Source organism: Urtica dioica, chromosome 7, assembly GCF_054948205.1.
Source record: "Urtica dioica subsp. dioica isolate 48M chromosome 7, U.dioica_male_clone48M_v1_H2, whole genome shotgun sequence".
NCBI lineage: Eukaryota > Viridiplantae > Streptophyta > Magnoliopsida > Rosales > Urticaceae > Urtica > Urtica dioica.
The window spans coordinates 43,283,044-43,299,505 of record NC_142762.1 but is presented as its reverse complement, the minus strand read 5'-3'; the positions used below and the strand labels follow the sequence as shown (position 1 = coordinate 43,299,505).

Here is a 16,462-nt window from a genome sequence, read left to right as displayed (position 1 = left end):
TTCTTATTTATTAGTATTTTATTTTTGTTGTTATTATTATAGCCTTGGAGTGAGTGAGGCAAAATGGTGTGGTGGTTGATGATAACACACCGATTTTTTATGTATTTATTTATTTGTTTATTCTCTGTATTAACTATAAACACACTCTCAACATGTGCATGTACGTGAAGAAGAGAGATATTTAACAAATTACTGAAAATAAAAAAAATAAATAAATAAATAAAAAGATTGTTGGTGGATGGTTAGTGAGTGACAAAACACCACCAATGTCTCGGCCAAAGAAAAAAAAAGGAAAAAAAAATTGAAAAAATTAAATCTCCAAGCACTTAAATGTATGGAAGACGTTAAAGCATAAGAAGATTGAGTTTCAATGGTTCTTATGAAAGAGCTTCGATAGATTTGTACCACTACGCCTAAAAAAAATAGTAAATACGTGTCAAATGTTTTTCAATGTGTGTTTTTTGTTTCCGTTACATTGTTGGCAGATTCTCTTTCACAATTGGCTTATCTCGATCCCTTGCCTCTCACACACACACTTGTAATGAATGAAACAAAAATAATTTAATATGCTCGTTTTATTTTAATTCTTGTTATTATATTATGGACTCATGAAACAGACCCCAGGATCTAGGTTTTTGGTCACGTGACGTCCATGGTAAATTGAACCATGAGTTAACACGGGTTATGGGAACAATCACCATCAGATTTTGAGAGGAAAAGGAAAAAAAATAATAAACATGGAAATTATTATCTGGGACTTTAACACGGAAATTATTTTACAAAAATAAACATGGAAATTATTGACTCGTCTGACGTGGCGAGTGGAATCTGGTGGCAGGGGTATTCCGGTAAATTATGAAGGTGCATGCATATCTGGGGCTGAATTTTTTTTTTTTTTTTTTTATATCGAATATCTGTGGCTGAAACTTGTAAGTTAGTAATCACTGCGGAGTGAACTTTTTGTTCTGTCATTGAATCTTGTGGTTGATATGCGATTGCGCAGAAACAACCGTTCGATCAGAAATGAATCTTTTTGCAGCGGAATTTGACGGCTGTCAATTTTTATGAGTGGAAGTCCTAGAAATAGTATCTACCAAAATTAGTTGCAAAAGAGATAGTGGATCTCTAGTACATACATACACCAATGAAAATAAAACGATAAATCTGGTCGAATAAAATATTTCTTTAAAATTAGATCTGAGTTAAATAACTATTTAATGTATTCCTTGTAATCCCTACCACTTCTTTCGTCTTTCATTGTTTAACAGAAGTGGCAATTCAGTTAAATAATATTTTATCTTATGGAGAATAATGAGAGTGACATTTCCGTTAGGCAATTTTTTTTATTTAATGAAAGTGATAATTTTAATTGAAAATAATAATTAATAATAGATAAATAATATCAACCGTTAGATGTGTATCGTGGTGAACTTTCGGTCGGAAGAGAGATGGAAGGAAGGTCTTCCGTGGCTTCCTCGCGCCTGGCAGAACTTCCAACTCCGATAAGGATGAAAATCGGCAGAGGACTTCCCACACCTGTCGGAAGTGGCAGGCATGTGACGAAAGGAGACGGAAGGCTTTCCTGCCGTTGGAGAATAGAAGAGAATGACGTTGGAGATGAAAGAGAAGTCTGCACATTTTTTTAGGGCGTTGTTGATTTGTAGTTAAAACTAAACTATAAAATTGAGATGTAGCCAACGTTTAGGAAAATAGTCAATGACAATTATATTTGACTTAAATATCCTCATTAAACATGCTATAATTAACAAAAAAAAATGTAAATATTTTAAAAAATCGAAAGGATATAGAATCCGTATGATTTAGAATCACTCAATTTCGATCATATGAAAAAGATATATATTTTTGAAGTTTTGATGAAGAAAAAAAAATTGTATGAGAGAGAAAATGCGTGTGTGACGAACTGTAGAAAAAAACTGTTTTAAAAAAAAGGAACAAAATGGAAAATTCAAATGGGTTATTCAAGTGTCACCTCATCTGTTCGGCAATTTTTTGTAAAATTTTTAAAACGTCAGTTATATCTCAAACGTTAAGTTTATAATAGCTTAGTTAGTTACAAATTTCTTTTTTTTTAACCCATTTATTTATTTATCCTATAAATACATCTCATTTTTTACCATTTTATTCACAAATCAAACTTTCTTCTCTATATAATCAACTTTGTATTCTACTTAATTTTATAAACTTAAGTTTGTATTTTAATTTTTTATATATAATTAAGTTTATAATTTTTTTTATATATTTAAGTTTGTATTCTAATTTTTTTTATATAGTTAGGTTTAAATTTTTTTATTATATACTTAAGTTTATCTACTTAATTTTTGTTATATAGTTTAGTTTATGTAATCTTTATTATATAGTTAAGTTTATAATTTTCTTATTATATACTTAAGTTTTTACTTAAAAAAAAGTTATTAATGAATATGAAATCCAGTTTACATATTAGTACATTCCTTTAAAATTTTAACAGTTTATTCTCTTTTATTTACCATTTAAATATGATTTTTTTTATATATTAGTTAATGGAAGTTAACGGAAATCCATATTTCCATTAAGTTTATTGGAAATTCCACTTCCGTTAAATAACGAAAGACATCATTTTGTTTTCCTAGCTTATTGGAAATGGAAGCGACACTTCCTTCCAATAGTCAGGATGAGATGTGTAATTATCAACGGTTTAGATTTTTTTTAATTAAAAACTACTAATGACTAATAGAAATTAATGGAAGGAATGTCTTCCTATAGCTTTCTTCTACTTTCAAAACGCTATTTGAAGAGTTACTTCTTATACCGTTAGCTACGAAAATGGTAATTTCGTGAGATACAAAAAAAGTAAATGGAAATCTTCATTCCGTTAAGTATCGTTAGTCCACCATGACCTACAATCATTAATTAATTTTTTTTAGAAATCATTAATTAATATTTAGGAAGTATAACAATTTATGTTTTTCCGTGTCTTTTGAATATGCACTGAACTTGTATCCCCGCACGTTGGAGTGTTGTACATACCCCCACTTTACTTGGAATATATATATATATATTCCATTTTCAAGTAAGTAGAAATCTGCTAAAAAAAAAATAAAAGAGAATCGTATGCATGAACATGATGAGAATATTTGGGCATTCAGTGTGGAGTGGTTTTCCTTGAATCCTTTTCGTCTTTGATTTTCTTTCTTACAAAACTGGCTTATCATAACTTTTCTCATTGCATCTACACCCCCGATTACCTATATTTCTTTTGTCGGTTATCCCCAAATCTATATATTTCTCATAATGACCTTTTTTTACATGGAGGAGTTTTACTATGTTTCTTCGAGATTATAGAAACAATATGAACTACTTGTTATGTGGAGGAGGGGATATTCATGTATGTAAATTTAATTCCTTAGCGGTCATACATTGAGCTCCCGAACTTTAAGTACTTAACCAATATGACTTTTAAAAACAAATCAAAACATAATAAATAAATAAAACCTGGACGTGTGTGAGCACTTCAAATTTATAACAATTCGTGCATGACCATCATCATAGTGACGTTGTAACGTTTCACTAAAGAATTCATCTAAGATACTTTTTGTATGGGTCGTAGATCGTTTATTCTAAGAGCATCCTCTATCTTTATTTTTCATCTCTATTTTACATATTTACATCAATAAACTATTGATGTTTTTCATCTTCAATTCATTTCTATTTTACTTTTTCTTCAAATAATATCCTAAATATACCCTTTTCCGCTATAATTTTTAATATTTTTTACTGTAGATAACTAGCCATTTTGAAACTTAAATTTGCAAAATAGCCATTGTTTAGATAATTTTTGTTAATTAGTCACCAACCATTTATTACCCAACAAAAAAAGACAAAATTATCCTTAACAATATTCACGCCTATTTACACACAAAAATATTACTTGAAATAATAATAGTAGTAATAATAATAAATGTTAATAATAAGTACCCACTAATATAACGTAACAAATCAGCCAATTTATGACAGGAAAAACGGAGATGAAAAAAATTATTGAAGAAGATGAACATGTCACGTATTACCAATAATTTACGATAATTAACTGTGCATAAACCAGAAAAGTATACCAAAGAAGATGAACAATTGTCAATTAACAATAATTAACGAATATTAATTTGCGCGAAAATATATAATTTAGAAAAAACCAATAAATTACTAATAGCTATTAACATTGATGAACCCCAAAATGAACAATAACATAAAATTAACTTGAAAATCATAAAATTACATATTTGTTAATTATTGTTAATTAACGAATCAGGACTAGCGAAAAAATAAACAAAAAAAAAATGAAAAATGAATAGATTACATTAAAATTAGGCTCAAATCTTGCAACGGGTCCTTTGAACCGAATCGTCGCTTCTTCGGCCGTGTCGTACGTACTGAGCCATACCCTCACTCGCGGGGTTAGGTCTCGGATCTCTGCCGCCCACCGCCCCATGGCCGTCGCTGAACGACGTGGAACTTCGTGACGGTGGAGGTCATTTCCGACGGAACATTCGGCCATGAACGGTGGCCGCTGATTTGGACCTCAGTTACGTTGTATTTCACTGAAACGTGTGGAGAAGAGATTTGTGTCGATTGATTTTTTTAATCAGTTAGGGAGATCCTAAGATATAGGAAATTAATTGAGTTTTTGTTTTAAATTATAAATTAAATCAGATTAATCAATTGATATATTAGGTACAAAATATATTATCTCACTTGCCGCGTCAACCAAAAGGCTATTTGTTAAAAAAAAAGAATAAATGTTACTTTTGCCCCCTGAATTATGGTGGTACTGAAATTTTCCCCCCCAAACTTTTAAAACTCAATGTTTTCCCCTTAATGTGTGAATCAATTTCATTTACGTCATTCCGTCTAATATTCTGTTAAGTTGGTAGTTAAAATAGCACATGGGTCTCACGTACTATTTCAATTTCATACGTACTATTTAACAAAAAAAAAGAATTAAAGAAGTAAGAGAAAAGAATAAAACTTATTTACCGTTGAAGTTACCAAAATAGCCTTAACTTCGTCTTCCCCAAATCTTCTATTCCTCTCCTCTGCAACTTTTTTTTCAGTTAAAAAAAAATAAGAAACCAAAAATTAAAGGGCTTCAAGCAGAACCGTTGGCCAGGGAGGCCGCCGCGGTCGGTCGGGCTCGCCGTCGACTTCCTCATCGAGCACCTGAGGAAGCTCGTCTCGGCGATCTTCGGGAAGAGTCTTCGACAAGCTCGGCGCGCTCGATTCGCAGACCATCGAGGCTCAACGGGCCTTCGACGCGGCAAAGGCAAAGCTCGACGGGCTTAAGAAACCCCGCTCAGCAATGGTCACGCGGGCCAGCGTGTCCATCGTCAAAGCTCGTTTGTAATCGTGTTTCATGGGTCTTTGTTTGGACGAGGTAATACATCAAGCTTTTGACGAGCGATGCGGGAATTGGTGACGACCGACGTAGCCACGGCGACGACCGACATAGCCACGGCGGCGACATGACTTCGACACGTTTGGCGACGGTGTGATGTTCTGAAGTTTCAAAATGATTTTTACTCTTTTAAACACAACAACAAAAAATTATTATTTATAATGGGTTAATATTGGAAAATAGAGAATCAGTCTACTTAACTGACGTTTGCTCGAAAGAGTACACGGAAGGCCTAATTCTATTATAACATCTGATATTAAGGACTAAAAACTGAGTTTTTATAGTGCAAGTACTGTATTCCCAGCACCACCACAATTTAGGGGGCAAAAGTAACATTTATTCTAAAAAAAATTGAAACGTTGCCTAAAATAAAATTGGTATGTTTGAAGCGTCTTAATTGTTTATATTTCTCTTTTATATATTACAAATTTGCCCAACAAAATTAATTTTGTTCATATTAATTTTGTCTATGTAGTATTGTAACTTAAGCTTTTTAATTATGTAATTTTTAAGTGTCTTGGTGATTTTATTTAATTATCGATGTAATATTGTGATTTATGTTGCAGTAGTTTAATTTTTTTTTTTTGTATTTGAATTAATATTTTTTAGAATACATTAATTTATACATAAATAAATAACACATATAACGTATCAAATTATAGTTACAAATTAAGTTTTGGGCTAATTTATAATTTTTAGAAATTTTAAATTATAAAAAAGAGTTATAGATCATGAATAATTGATGTTCAAATACGAAAATCACCAATTTAAATTTGCTTCAAATTTGAAGAATAGATCTTCAGATAAAGATGAAGTCCCTACACTTACAATATATAACATTTGATTTTTTATATGATTATCCAAACATAAATTAATATCGGTTATTTTTAAACAATTTATCCCGTTGTTATTTCATACAGATATATAACTTATTGACTTTAACTTTATTTCATATAGATATCTAACTTATTTACATAAAAACTTGAATTTGATGAATGTTGATACAACATAAACCGAAACAAGCTTTAAAACGAATAAAGAGAGATAATCATAATTTGGTGGTCAATTTCCTAAGGGTTGTACAATCTTTCGTCAATCACTCTTTCTGGACCCACCCAAGTCGGTAATTTGATGGGAATAATACTTTCACTATCTCCTCTTTAAAATTAATCACGCAGATATCTCATTCTTTTATTCTATAGATGTATTTCCTTTGTTGATTACAATTTTATTCATCTTATTATTTATAATGTATAGAGTGTTATTTGAATTCTCTCCCTTATTAATCTTTTTATTTAGAATAACGGCAAAATTATGTGGAGGTGTTATTTATGAAAGGATTGAAAATGTAAGGTAATCTTAGAATTACGATAGTCAAAGGAGTTATTTGTAGAACGTTTGAGTTAGTGTAGTCTGATTTCATATAAAAGGTTGGGCAGTTGGGCTATGCCCGAAGAGATAAGGGACACTATTTATTTATTTGTAATAATTTTTATAAACCAACTATTCAGACTCCAAGGTAGTATTTGAAAACGGATTTCCTCTCGTAGCATCATTTTCCAATAAATAAATAAAACAAGTAGGTTTTGGTAGTCATAGCTCATAATAATTTATCCTGTGCTGTTTACATTTTGAAAGCAAAGAATTTCATAATTTTAAGGTTTGATGAGTACTTTTCTAATGAACTTAAATATTTTGTATATTACACAAGGAATCCCGTTGCAAAATTTATTGTTACCTTGGCTGAAATGCAGGTAAATGGAGTTTGGGCTGAAAGCAAGATAAAGATGGAGTTGTGCTTGGCCATCTCCCATTAAGAAATTACGTGATTAGAGTTTTTAAAGTGTAATATCATCAAGTGACTATTTAAATCTTTTTAAAAATAATATTTTTCAAGCTATAAACAGCTACTTAAGATTAATTTCTTTATAAATGAAAATGTAAACAATAAACAAAATTAAATATTGTGAAAAACATATACATAAAATTTAAAAACAAATCTAACATCGAGATGATAACTGTTGACAGCTTAAAAATAACTACTTTTGTGATAAATAAAATTTAGACGCACTATTATTGTGATTAATTAAAAAAAAAAAAATATCATATGCAACTTCTACTCTCGTAATTTTAATTCGCGCGATTTTGATGAACATAAATAGACAGAATAAGGATCCATAAGGCCCAAAATTATAAGGATCCACAGGAACAGCGTTTCTTAATATTTTATTCTCAACATATGATTCTTGAAAGAATTTAAAGTTCTACTTATCTTTAAAATATTGAATTAAAACACCAATGAACTATGCAGACGTTTTTGCTTTTTATTTTATTTTATTCTACTTCTCTTTATTCCATAAAAATTTGGTAAAAATGGAAAATTTTACAAATATTAGCATAATATTTTCAACCCTCCTATAAAATATAAATATCTATTTTTTTATTATCATATGAATTTAATAGTTATTCTAAATGAAAGTGTAAGGAGGAAAACAAAGCTAAATGAAATCGTAAACAATAAAAAAGCAAGTCTAATAAATCTTGTAGATTGAATATATATAGAATAAAACATTTTTTTAAAGATTAATTTTGAGAGAATGAAAATTGCTTGGGTCATCATACCCCATTTTAAAAACTTTTCGTATAATTGTCCCGTTTGGTATAGTTTTTTTTTTTTTTTTTTTTTTTTTTTTTAAAGTGCTTAAAAAACTGTTTTTTTTTTTTTTTCAAAAAACTGACAGGTGTTTGGTAAACTATTTATGAAACAGTTGTTGCTGTTAACAAAAATTGATTTAGCGTTTGGTAAAATAAATATATTATAGTAAAAATACTAAAATAGAAATGTTCTTAAAAATTAAATAAAAATTATTAATATGTTTATTTATATACATATATATGAATAATATTTTTTCTAAAAAAAAACCAAAGAGAAAAAAAGATAACGTAACAAGACAAATTACTATTGGACTCCAACGGTCAACGATATTCCAATAGAATGCACAAATCATTCTTGAACAAATTTCACTCTTAGATAGAAAAAAAAAGATGAAACAGAGAGAAAAATTATGTATTATGGTACAAAAATTCTCACAATTTATGAAGGGAGATAGAATTTAAAATATCATATAGATGACTTAGAAACATTATGTACGAGGATATTACGGTAATTTGTATAACAAACTTAAAACCACTTTTTCTAAAAGCTAAGAATCCTAGCTTTTCCATCTCAAGTACAAAATCTAAAATCGTTTTTAAAGTTTTTTATAAAAACAGTTTTGCCAAACACCAGATAAGCAGTTGTTTAGTATCGTTGACGATGGAAGATAATATTTGCAAAAATGAAGCAGAGTAAGTTTATGTAGCATGTATTTAAGTGAGTTATATAAGAAATTGTGTGTATTTCATGATAGTTACATAATTACTCTAATTAAAAAAAGAGGTAAATTTAGGAGAAATTCGACAAATAACTCATTTGAAGATGATGATTTTATGAATACCTCGAATTTAAAAACATTTCATAAATCATTTTTTATTTTCAAATGATTTTACCGATTTAAAAAAAAAACTCTAAACAACTAATAAATATAGATGATAATATAAAATTAAAATAAAAAATAAGTTTAATAAAATTTTAAACAACAAGAAGGCTATATAATAGAGTTATTATGAAAAGAAAAGTATTTTCCGGAATTGGTTTTTAAATAAAATTATATGACTCGGATAATTTTTCCTTTAAATGATCTCATTCCCAATCCACATAAGTAGAAATTAGGTGTATGTTGTTGAACTTATTACATAAATTCGTATCTAAAATTGTTATCACAAAAATAGTGTTTTTTAAATTATAATAATAATAATTTTTATTGACGTTTATATACTTAAAAAAACAAAAATTATAGGACTATATTTGACTCTATTGTTATAATTACTTTTATTGGAAAAATAATATCAAATAAGTGTTTACAATAAAATAAAATATAAAACATTACTGTTTTAAAAAAATTCAAAATAATATTGATTTTATTCTAAAAACACTATTATATGATCCGTATGTAATCATAAATAACTAAAATTGGGATAGGACAAAAAAATTCAGGCTTAAAAATTTTATTTTATTTTATTTTAATTTTTTTTTTTTCAGCCTAAATTAAATTTTGGCTCTCACTCTTTCCAAGTTTTGGATCTGCCGCCGTTCCCGTGATTCATACCTTAACTCTTTGATCCTAATTCTGTCACCACCAGCCAGACGACAACAATAACAAACAATAATAAAATACATGAACATTTATAAACTCACTGGCAAAAAAAAAAAAAAAAATTGTTTATTATTCAACAAAATTATTTGCTGAAAATCTAAAACATTTCTATTACCATTATTCTCACGAACCCGACATTACTAGATATGTTATATATATAGAGAGAGCACACTCTCAAAACCTATATAGCTCTCTTCTCAAAATTCCTGGCTTACATATTGATGATCCTCTCCTACCTTAACTAAAGCAAATCCACAAAAAAAAAAAAATCACGATTAGCAAACTTTATTAATCGTACTATATATATTACTAATCAAGCAATAAAAAGAAATCTCAAGAGTGAACCAGGCCGTGGCAAGACAGTTCCATGAGAAGCACAGCGGCTTCGGCGACATCCTGAGGAAACACCGAGTGATTGTCGTTTAGAGAAAACGACAAGTCAGTGAAGCAAAGCTTGTTACCGTTGAGCCTCTGGGTGGTCTTTGCTGCGTCGACGATCCTGAGCTTGAGCTTGCTCTTGTAATGACGATGATGAGCGATGTTGCTGGGACGGCCATTCTTCTCCTTTATTATATGGGCCTTTTTGTAATTATAACCACTGGTCTTGGTTTTTTTGTCAACTGTGGCTTCAGAATCACCACCGCCGCCGGTGGCGGCTTCAGCCATGGCCCGCCTCGCCTTCCTCTGCCGGATCCCACACGCGTTGCACAATGACTGCATTTACCCACACCCTTAACCTTTTAACAACTAATTTAGGCTACAATTGTAAAAGGTGATTTTTTTTTTTTTTTTTTAAGTTTCAAAAACAATTTTCACCTTTTTTTTTTCTTTCAATTTTAGCGTAAAATTATTTGATTTTTCATAATTACCCTCAGAAAAAAAAAAAAAAAAATTCTTACATGCCCTCAAAAATTTATTGAATATTTTACTTTTGAATCATATTTTCTGTAGTGACTGAAAATCGCGGCTCCGTCACTGTGTATATATATATATATGTAATTATTTTTCTGAGTGACTCGAACTCATCTCTTTGTTTTGATCATATACTAAAATAGAAGGTACATAAAATTATCAATTTTTAAAGATAGGAATTTATAATGTACCGGCTGAACTCAGAAATTTTTTCGAAAGTATCAATTTTGTTTAAAATTAGGACAAGTTTGCCTTGAATGTTTATCAACAAAGAACATCTCACTGGCAAACTCGACTGAGGAAGATATGAGGTGACGTGTAAATGCTAAACAGAGAGATTGAGAGGAAACGGAGAGAAGACGACGAATTCTAGATTTAGATGAATGAAAATGTCCAAGCCACAACAAACAAACAGTGAAAAAAGAGCAGATGTTGCAATATATAAAAATTTGGGAATTATGCCTGAAATTAAAGTGACTATGCCGGTATGTATATAGGATTAGAGTTGAAAACTAGTCAAGTTAATATCTTGCAATGCAAATGCCAAACTAGTATAGTGTTATTTGCTACAGGCTGATTTGAATCTTGCTGTATATATATACATATATATGTATGTATGTATGTATGTATGTATAGATATAACTAACCTTTGGACCTCGAGGACCGCTTCTCCAGAGTGGGGTAGAGGTAGTGTTGCAGTCGGAGCAAAACCTAAGACCAGCGCTGTTGTTTTTTGTGTGAGAAAAGCTGAATGTGATCTGGGTTTTGTCTTGCTTATTACTGTCTACGCTCTGTAATCCTACTCCTTTATTATCATTATTATTGCTATTATTAACATAATGATTATGATAATTATGATTATGAGCAGTAGAGTTATTGTGGCCACCACTGGCGGCTAGGTCTGTCTCCGCAGGCGTTTCTGGGTTCGCCATTTTGTGGATCAGTCTCATTTTGGATGACATCCAGTACTTTCCTGACCCACCGTTATCATTATACTTTGTACTAACCAAATCAACAGCCACATCCTGAAATTAATTAATTAAACATACATCATTTAAGTACAAGACACAATTATTACTATTATTTTTCTTTATACGGAACAGTTTATGCATTAATTTGATCCCTCCAGTATTAGGGATCATAGATATTGACAAAAAGGTAACACAATATAGTTTGATTTCAACTATATATATGTTATAATAAAGTAGTTGTTTCACAAAGAGATCAATCAATTATAGTTCTTCTAATTATGTTAAAGATCTTAAAAAATGGTATATGGGTAACGGGACCATAATGATATGTATATACATAAGCGGCTTAAAATTTAACAAAAAAAAAAAAACAAAGGTTAACTATGTATTGAAGAGGACGAGATAAATCAAAGGAACATCTTAAACCTAGTCATGAGAATTAATTACATATACTTTAGTATAATCCTGACCTTTTTATCATGCTGTTCATGCATTTGGAAAACACCAGTGCTTTGATCTTGACAAGTGTTTGAGGTAAAGAAAGTAGGGCTTGGTGAGACTGCTAGAGAAGAAGATGATGATCCTTCGTTATGCGGCGAAATGAATAATTGATGATCTCTTTGATCACCAACATCATGGGAAAAAGCCGAAGAATATGGTTTCAGAAAAACTGGAGTCATAGAGAGAGAGAGAGAGAGAGAGAGAGAGAGAGAGAGAGAGAGAGAGAGAAAATAGTCGTTATAGAGGCAAGTCCAAAAAAGAAGGAGAATTCGGGATAGGGTGGTAGAACTGTGCATATATATATATCAAAGAAAGCTCAAAGCCTCAAACTAAATGGCTTTTATCTTTTCTTATTATTTTATTTGTGTTGTTTTGGATGAGATGAGTAAATGGTGTATAAGTGCTAACCTAACCGATCATTAACATGGGATAAATAAGAAAAGAGAAAAAGAGCTCAAATCAAGGACAGTTCAGACCTATATGTATTATTATATTATTTTAAAAAAAAAATAAGGGCCTGAAAAGCGATTCACGTGACATGTCATCCAAACAAAACAAGTTTCGAAACGACAAATAAAAAGGAGGAGTAGAATGCTACTACTCGAAGCCTCTCCTAATTCTCTGTGTGTGTGTATACATGTATACATACATTCGTGTCAACATGTATATCATTACATTTATACACACATGTATAAACCCGCATATACGCCAATTTCCCCTTTAATTTCAGTCGAAAGCCTAATGCCAAATTAATTAAAGAAAAAAAAACTTTTTTCGTGTTCTATTATCTGATATTAATGTATCTCCCATTGACATACTTGACTATTTTACTCAACAAATTTGCTATTTTGATGCGAGTGTAGATAATTGATCGAGCTTATAACGGAACAGCTAGCTAATAACGTGCCTAATAACTCATTGACACGCAGTTATTACTTGATTTTGAATAACTAAAAAGCCACACTTGTTTTAATTATTAAAATAAATTAACCTATAGGAATAATTTAATTTTCAATATACTATCCTTTTCTCTATTTAATTACAGTGTTATACATAGTACTTATGTAAATTAGTATTTACGTATATGTAGCATATATGTATTATACACAGTACACAAACATATATAATGAATTAATGATGAAGTTGAGGGAGGGAATTGTCTTACATGAAATAGAGAAGAAACTTATAAAAGATAATAATTATGTGCAGAGACATGAAGGGATATATATATATATATATATATATATATATATATATATATATCCAAAGATATATGCATGGGAGCATCTTGTTCGTCGCTAATATATGTTGCCAAACACTCATCAAACGCTAATTTCTGCGTACAGCCCATCCTGAAAGTGACACCCTTTTTTTAGCCCCCCTCACATTTTTGTCCCTCAGCCTGATCATTTTTTTTTCTTCTGATTTTTCCCCTATACCTTACCCCCACTTTTTTATTTAATTTTTTTTTACCATTTTTTTTTTAAATTTACTTTATTTATTTATTTTATTTGTGGGATGATCTATCATATATTATACGCGTACACAGTAGACTCATCTTTACAAAGCCAAGAAGAGGTCTTTCTAGTGCCACATACGCATGCCTTTCATTCAGATACGGCCACAAAAGAGATGATACAAAATATGGTATAGCTGGTCTGAGTCACATGATCAAGTAGTATATATAAACAGTATATCAAAGATCTTGTGTTAGTATGTGAAATTTATTTCACCCATGCAGACTAACAAGGTATATCATTATGTTTTGTCTGTTCGTTAACCAACTTGAAAAATCCCAGCTGCTTTTACAATACACTTGTATGTTTGGTTGTATCTACAAGTTGATCAGCCACTAGTTGAAAGTTGAAACTTGTATTCTTAGCTCAAAAATAATTACTATGTTCACGTCAAGGATGTGTAGTGTTTCTTATCAAATCATTCAGAAAAAAAGATTGATTCTGTTATTTAAAAAAACCAACTAACCCAGTTGAAGTTTGGTTTTTCCCAAAAGTTGTACTGTATATGTTATAAATTATATGTATATATATGTATTATATATTTAATTGTCGAATTCATATCAAGTCAGGTAAGTCGAATCAACTACATACCTTAATTTCTCAGAAATTAAAGGAAAAAGAATATGAGCTTTATAATATATTTTGCTTTATATATTACTTTATAATCCATACATTTTGCTTTCAGCGTAACTCGAACTTATGCCTATAGAAGCATAAACAGGAGTTAGAATTTTTAAAATTGCTTTTTTACCACTAATTTTATTTATATATTTAGCTTGAATATATATATTTGCACATGAGAAAAAAAATCTTACCTATCCCTAGTTTATAATTTTGTATTTTTTATTATATAATATATATGTCCTATATATTAGGTTTTTATTTTATTTATGAAATGTCCCATTAGGTTCAAATTCTAGTTCCGTGTGTTTATCAAACTGAGCTAGATGGGTTAGTATCACTTAACAAAACATCTAAGAAACCCTGAACTCTAGAACTCACCGTAAAAAGTCAGAGAGGCTGGAAAGTAATCCACTATATATTTTTGTGTGATTATTTTAATTGTTTGCGATTTAATTATTTTTTATTTGGTCAAAATGGAGGCTCAAATCTTGATGCACTTCTGTATATTACACACTGTATGTTGATGTGTGTGCTTTTTGTCTTTTTTATTACAAAATTATATGTAACGCACGTATAAATTGTTAATTCAATTAATTTGTGAGATGAAAAGGGTAGCCACGTCTAGGTTAATTGTTAGCCGCATGAGCTGGGTTTGAAGTTGATTAGTTTGTCATGAAATTACAAGGATGGAAAGAGAAGGCATTGTTATCTCAAACACATCATATTATAAGCAACCAAAAAAATACCAAAACTGGTAATTGAGTGGTTATAATAAAGCTGGTTTTCAAGTCACTGGGCTCACCGATCACGCCCTTCAAACGACATACGAATCATGACATGTTCTAGTTCTATTTACTGCCAAAAAAAATCAAAATTTGTCTCTATCCGACTTATGCACACGTGGCAATGTTCCATTCGTTTGAGAAAATGAAAAACAAAATTTGTGGCCGACTGATCAATCATCAAATGATAACATCCCCTTCTTTCCATTGCTACCTCATGTTTCCCTATCTTCTACAAAATTTGAGGGAAAATTTTCTAGGACAAGTACCGTTGTGATTTTTTAATTATTATATTGTATATTGGTTTCATGATGAGTTAGCTAGATTTAATATTTGGTCTTTTTTGGAGGTCAATAATCTTTCTAGGACATGCCATTGTGTCTTCACCATCTTCACACAAAACTTAGATTTTAGTAAAATATCTCTTCCATGTCTAGAGAATTCATGTTTCCGTATGCACATAAAGCAAGTTAATAAACGTCAACATTTTTTTTTTTTTTTTTTTTGCGCGTGTTCATATATATCTCGTGACACATTTTTTGTTCAAGACCATATGTAGGTACAATATACACAGTACTGTTTTTAGTCTTGTCTTTGTTGGGAATTGGGCCTAGACAAATTCTTATGGTAATGATGACCATAAGGGCGTAATTTATTTTTTTTAATTATCAAGGTAATTAAAACTACCCAAGTGGGGACATGATCAACTCTTATATATAGTGCAACTTTTTCAATCTGTATATATTTCAATTGCAATGTTGTCAAAATATAACATTCCTTTTAGTGTTTTTTTCCCTCTTCTTTTCATTAAGGGATAATGTAGAGACCTAGTGATGTGAAAATTGGGAGCTAGGGTTTGGTCCTTCTAAAAGCTATACATTTTGTTGTCTTGTGAAAATTATTGTGACTGCTATAAAGTACGTAGTGTGTATATATAGTCACATGAAAACGACAACACAAAAAGGCTACTATGATGCTTGGACGTGGTTAATTAATTAGTAAAAGTGTTATATATACTATGAGATCAATGTATTTCTTTCACTCGAGAGGTTACGTATGAAATGAGCTTGGAAGTATAAGAATGAGAGGTGGCAACTCCCAAAGTTGTTAGATAAGCAAGCTAGGGCTAGCTTTCACTAAACCCTTTTTTGCTCGATATAAAGGCTTTTGTTACCTGCTGGGTTAGTGGAGAACTAAGCCCCCGAAATATATAGAATCTCTATTTTTGTTAATTATTAGTCACAAAGAAAAAAAAATCATTTTTTTATATTAAATAAACTCAGCCGCCAAAATGAGTTTGTGAACAAAAAACATACCCACGCCACAAGTATAAACATTAATACATACGTACAAATAGAAAACGACATTGTAACAAAACATTAACAAGTAAACACATGCAACAACTACGCTCAGAAATAGACTGAATTGTTTCATTTTTTTGAGCGGTAGG

At 30.3% G+C, this 16,462-nt stretch overlaps 1 protein-coding gene across 1 annotated transcript; it reads right to left on the bottom strand.

The window, feature by feature from the left end:
* Positions 1 to 9,646: 9,646 nt before the first annotated feature.
* Positions 9,647 to 12,344, bottom strand: LOC149391860 (GATA transcription factor 21-like). Its single transcript, XM_089620620.1, has 3 exons — positions 12,059 to 12,344; positions 11,265 to 11,642; positions 9,647 to 10,419 (listed from the first exon to the last, which is right to left on the bottom strand). Exons 1-3 carry the CDS (start codon positions 12,266 to 12,268, stop codon positions 10,039 to 10,041), a joined length of 969 nt encoding a protein of 322 aa, XP_089476746.1. The 5' UTR covers positions 12,269 to 12,344; the 3' UTR covers positions 9,647 to 10,038.
* Positions 12,345 to 16,462: the final 4,118 nt, after the last annotated feature.

What these genes read in the sequence shown, in the direction of transcription:
- LOC149391860 (XM_089620620.1), bottom strand. Translation starts at nt 12,268, where the DNA reads ATGACTCCAGTTTTTCTGAAACCATATTCTTCGGCTTTTTCCCATGAT. An exon ending in ATGAACAGCATGATAAAAAG is followed by an intron (nt 11,643 to 12,058) that starts GTCAGGATTATA and finishes AATTAATTTCAG; the next exon opens with GATGTGGCTGTTGATTTGGT. An exon ending in GCGGTCCTCGAGGTCCAAAG is followed by an intron (nt 10,420 to 11,264) that starts GTTAGTTATATC and finishes GGGTAAATGCAG; the next exon opens with TCATTGTGCAACGCGTGTGG.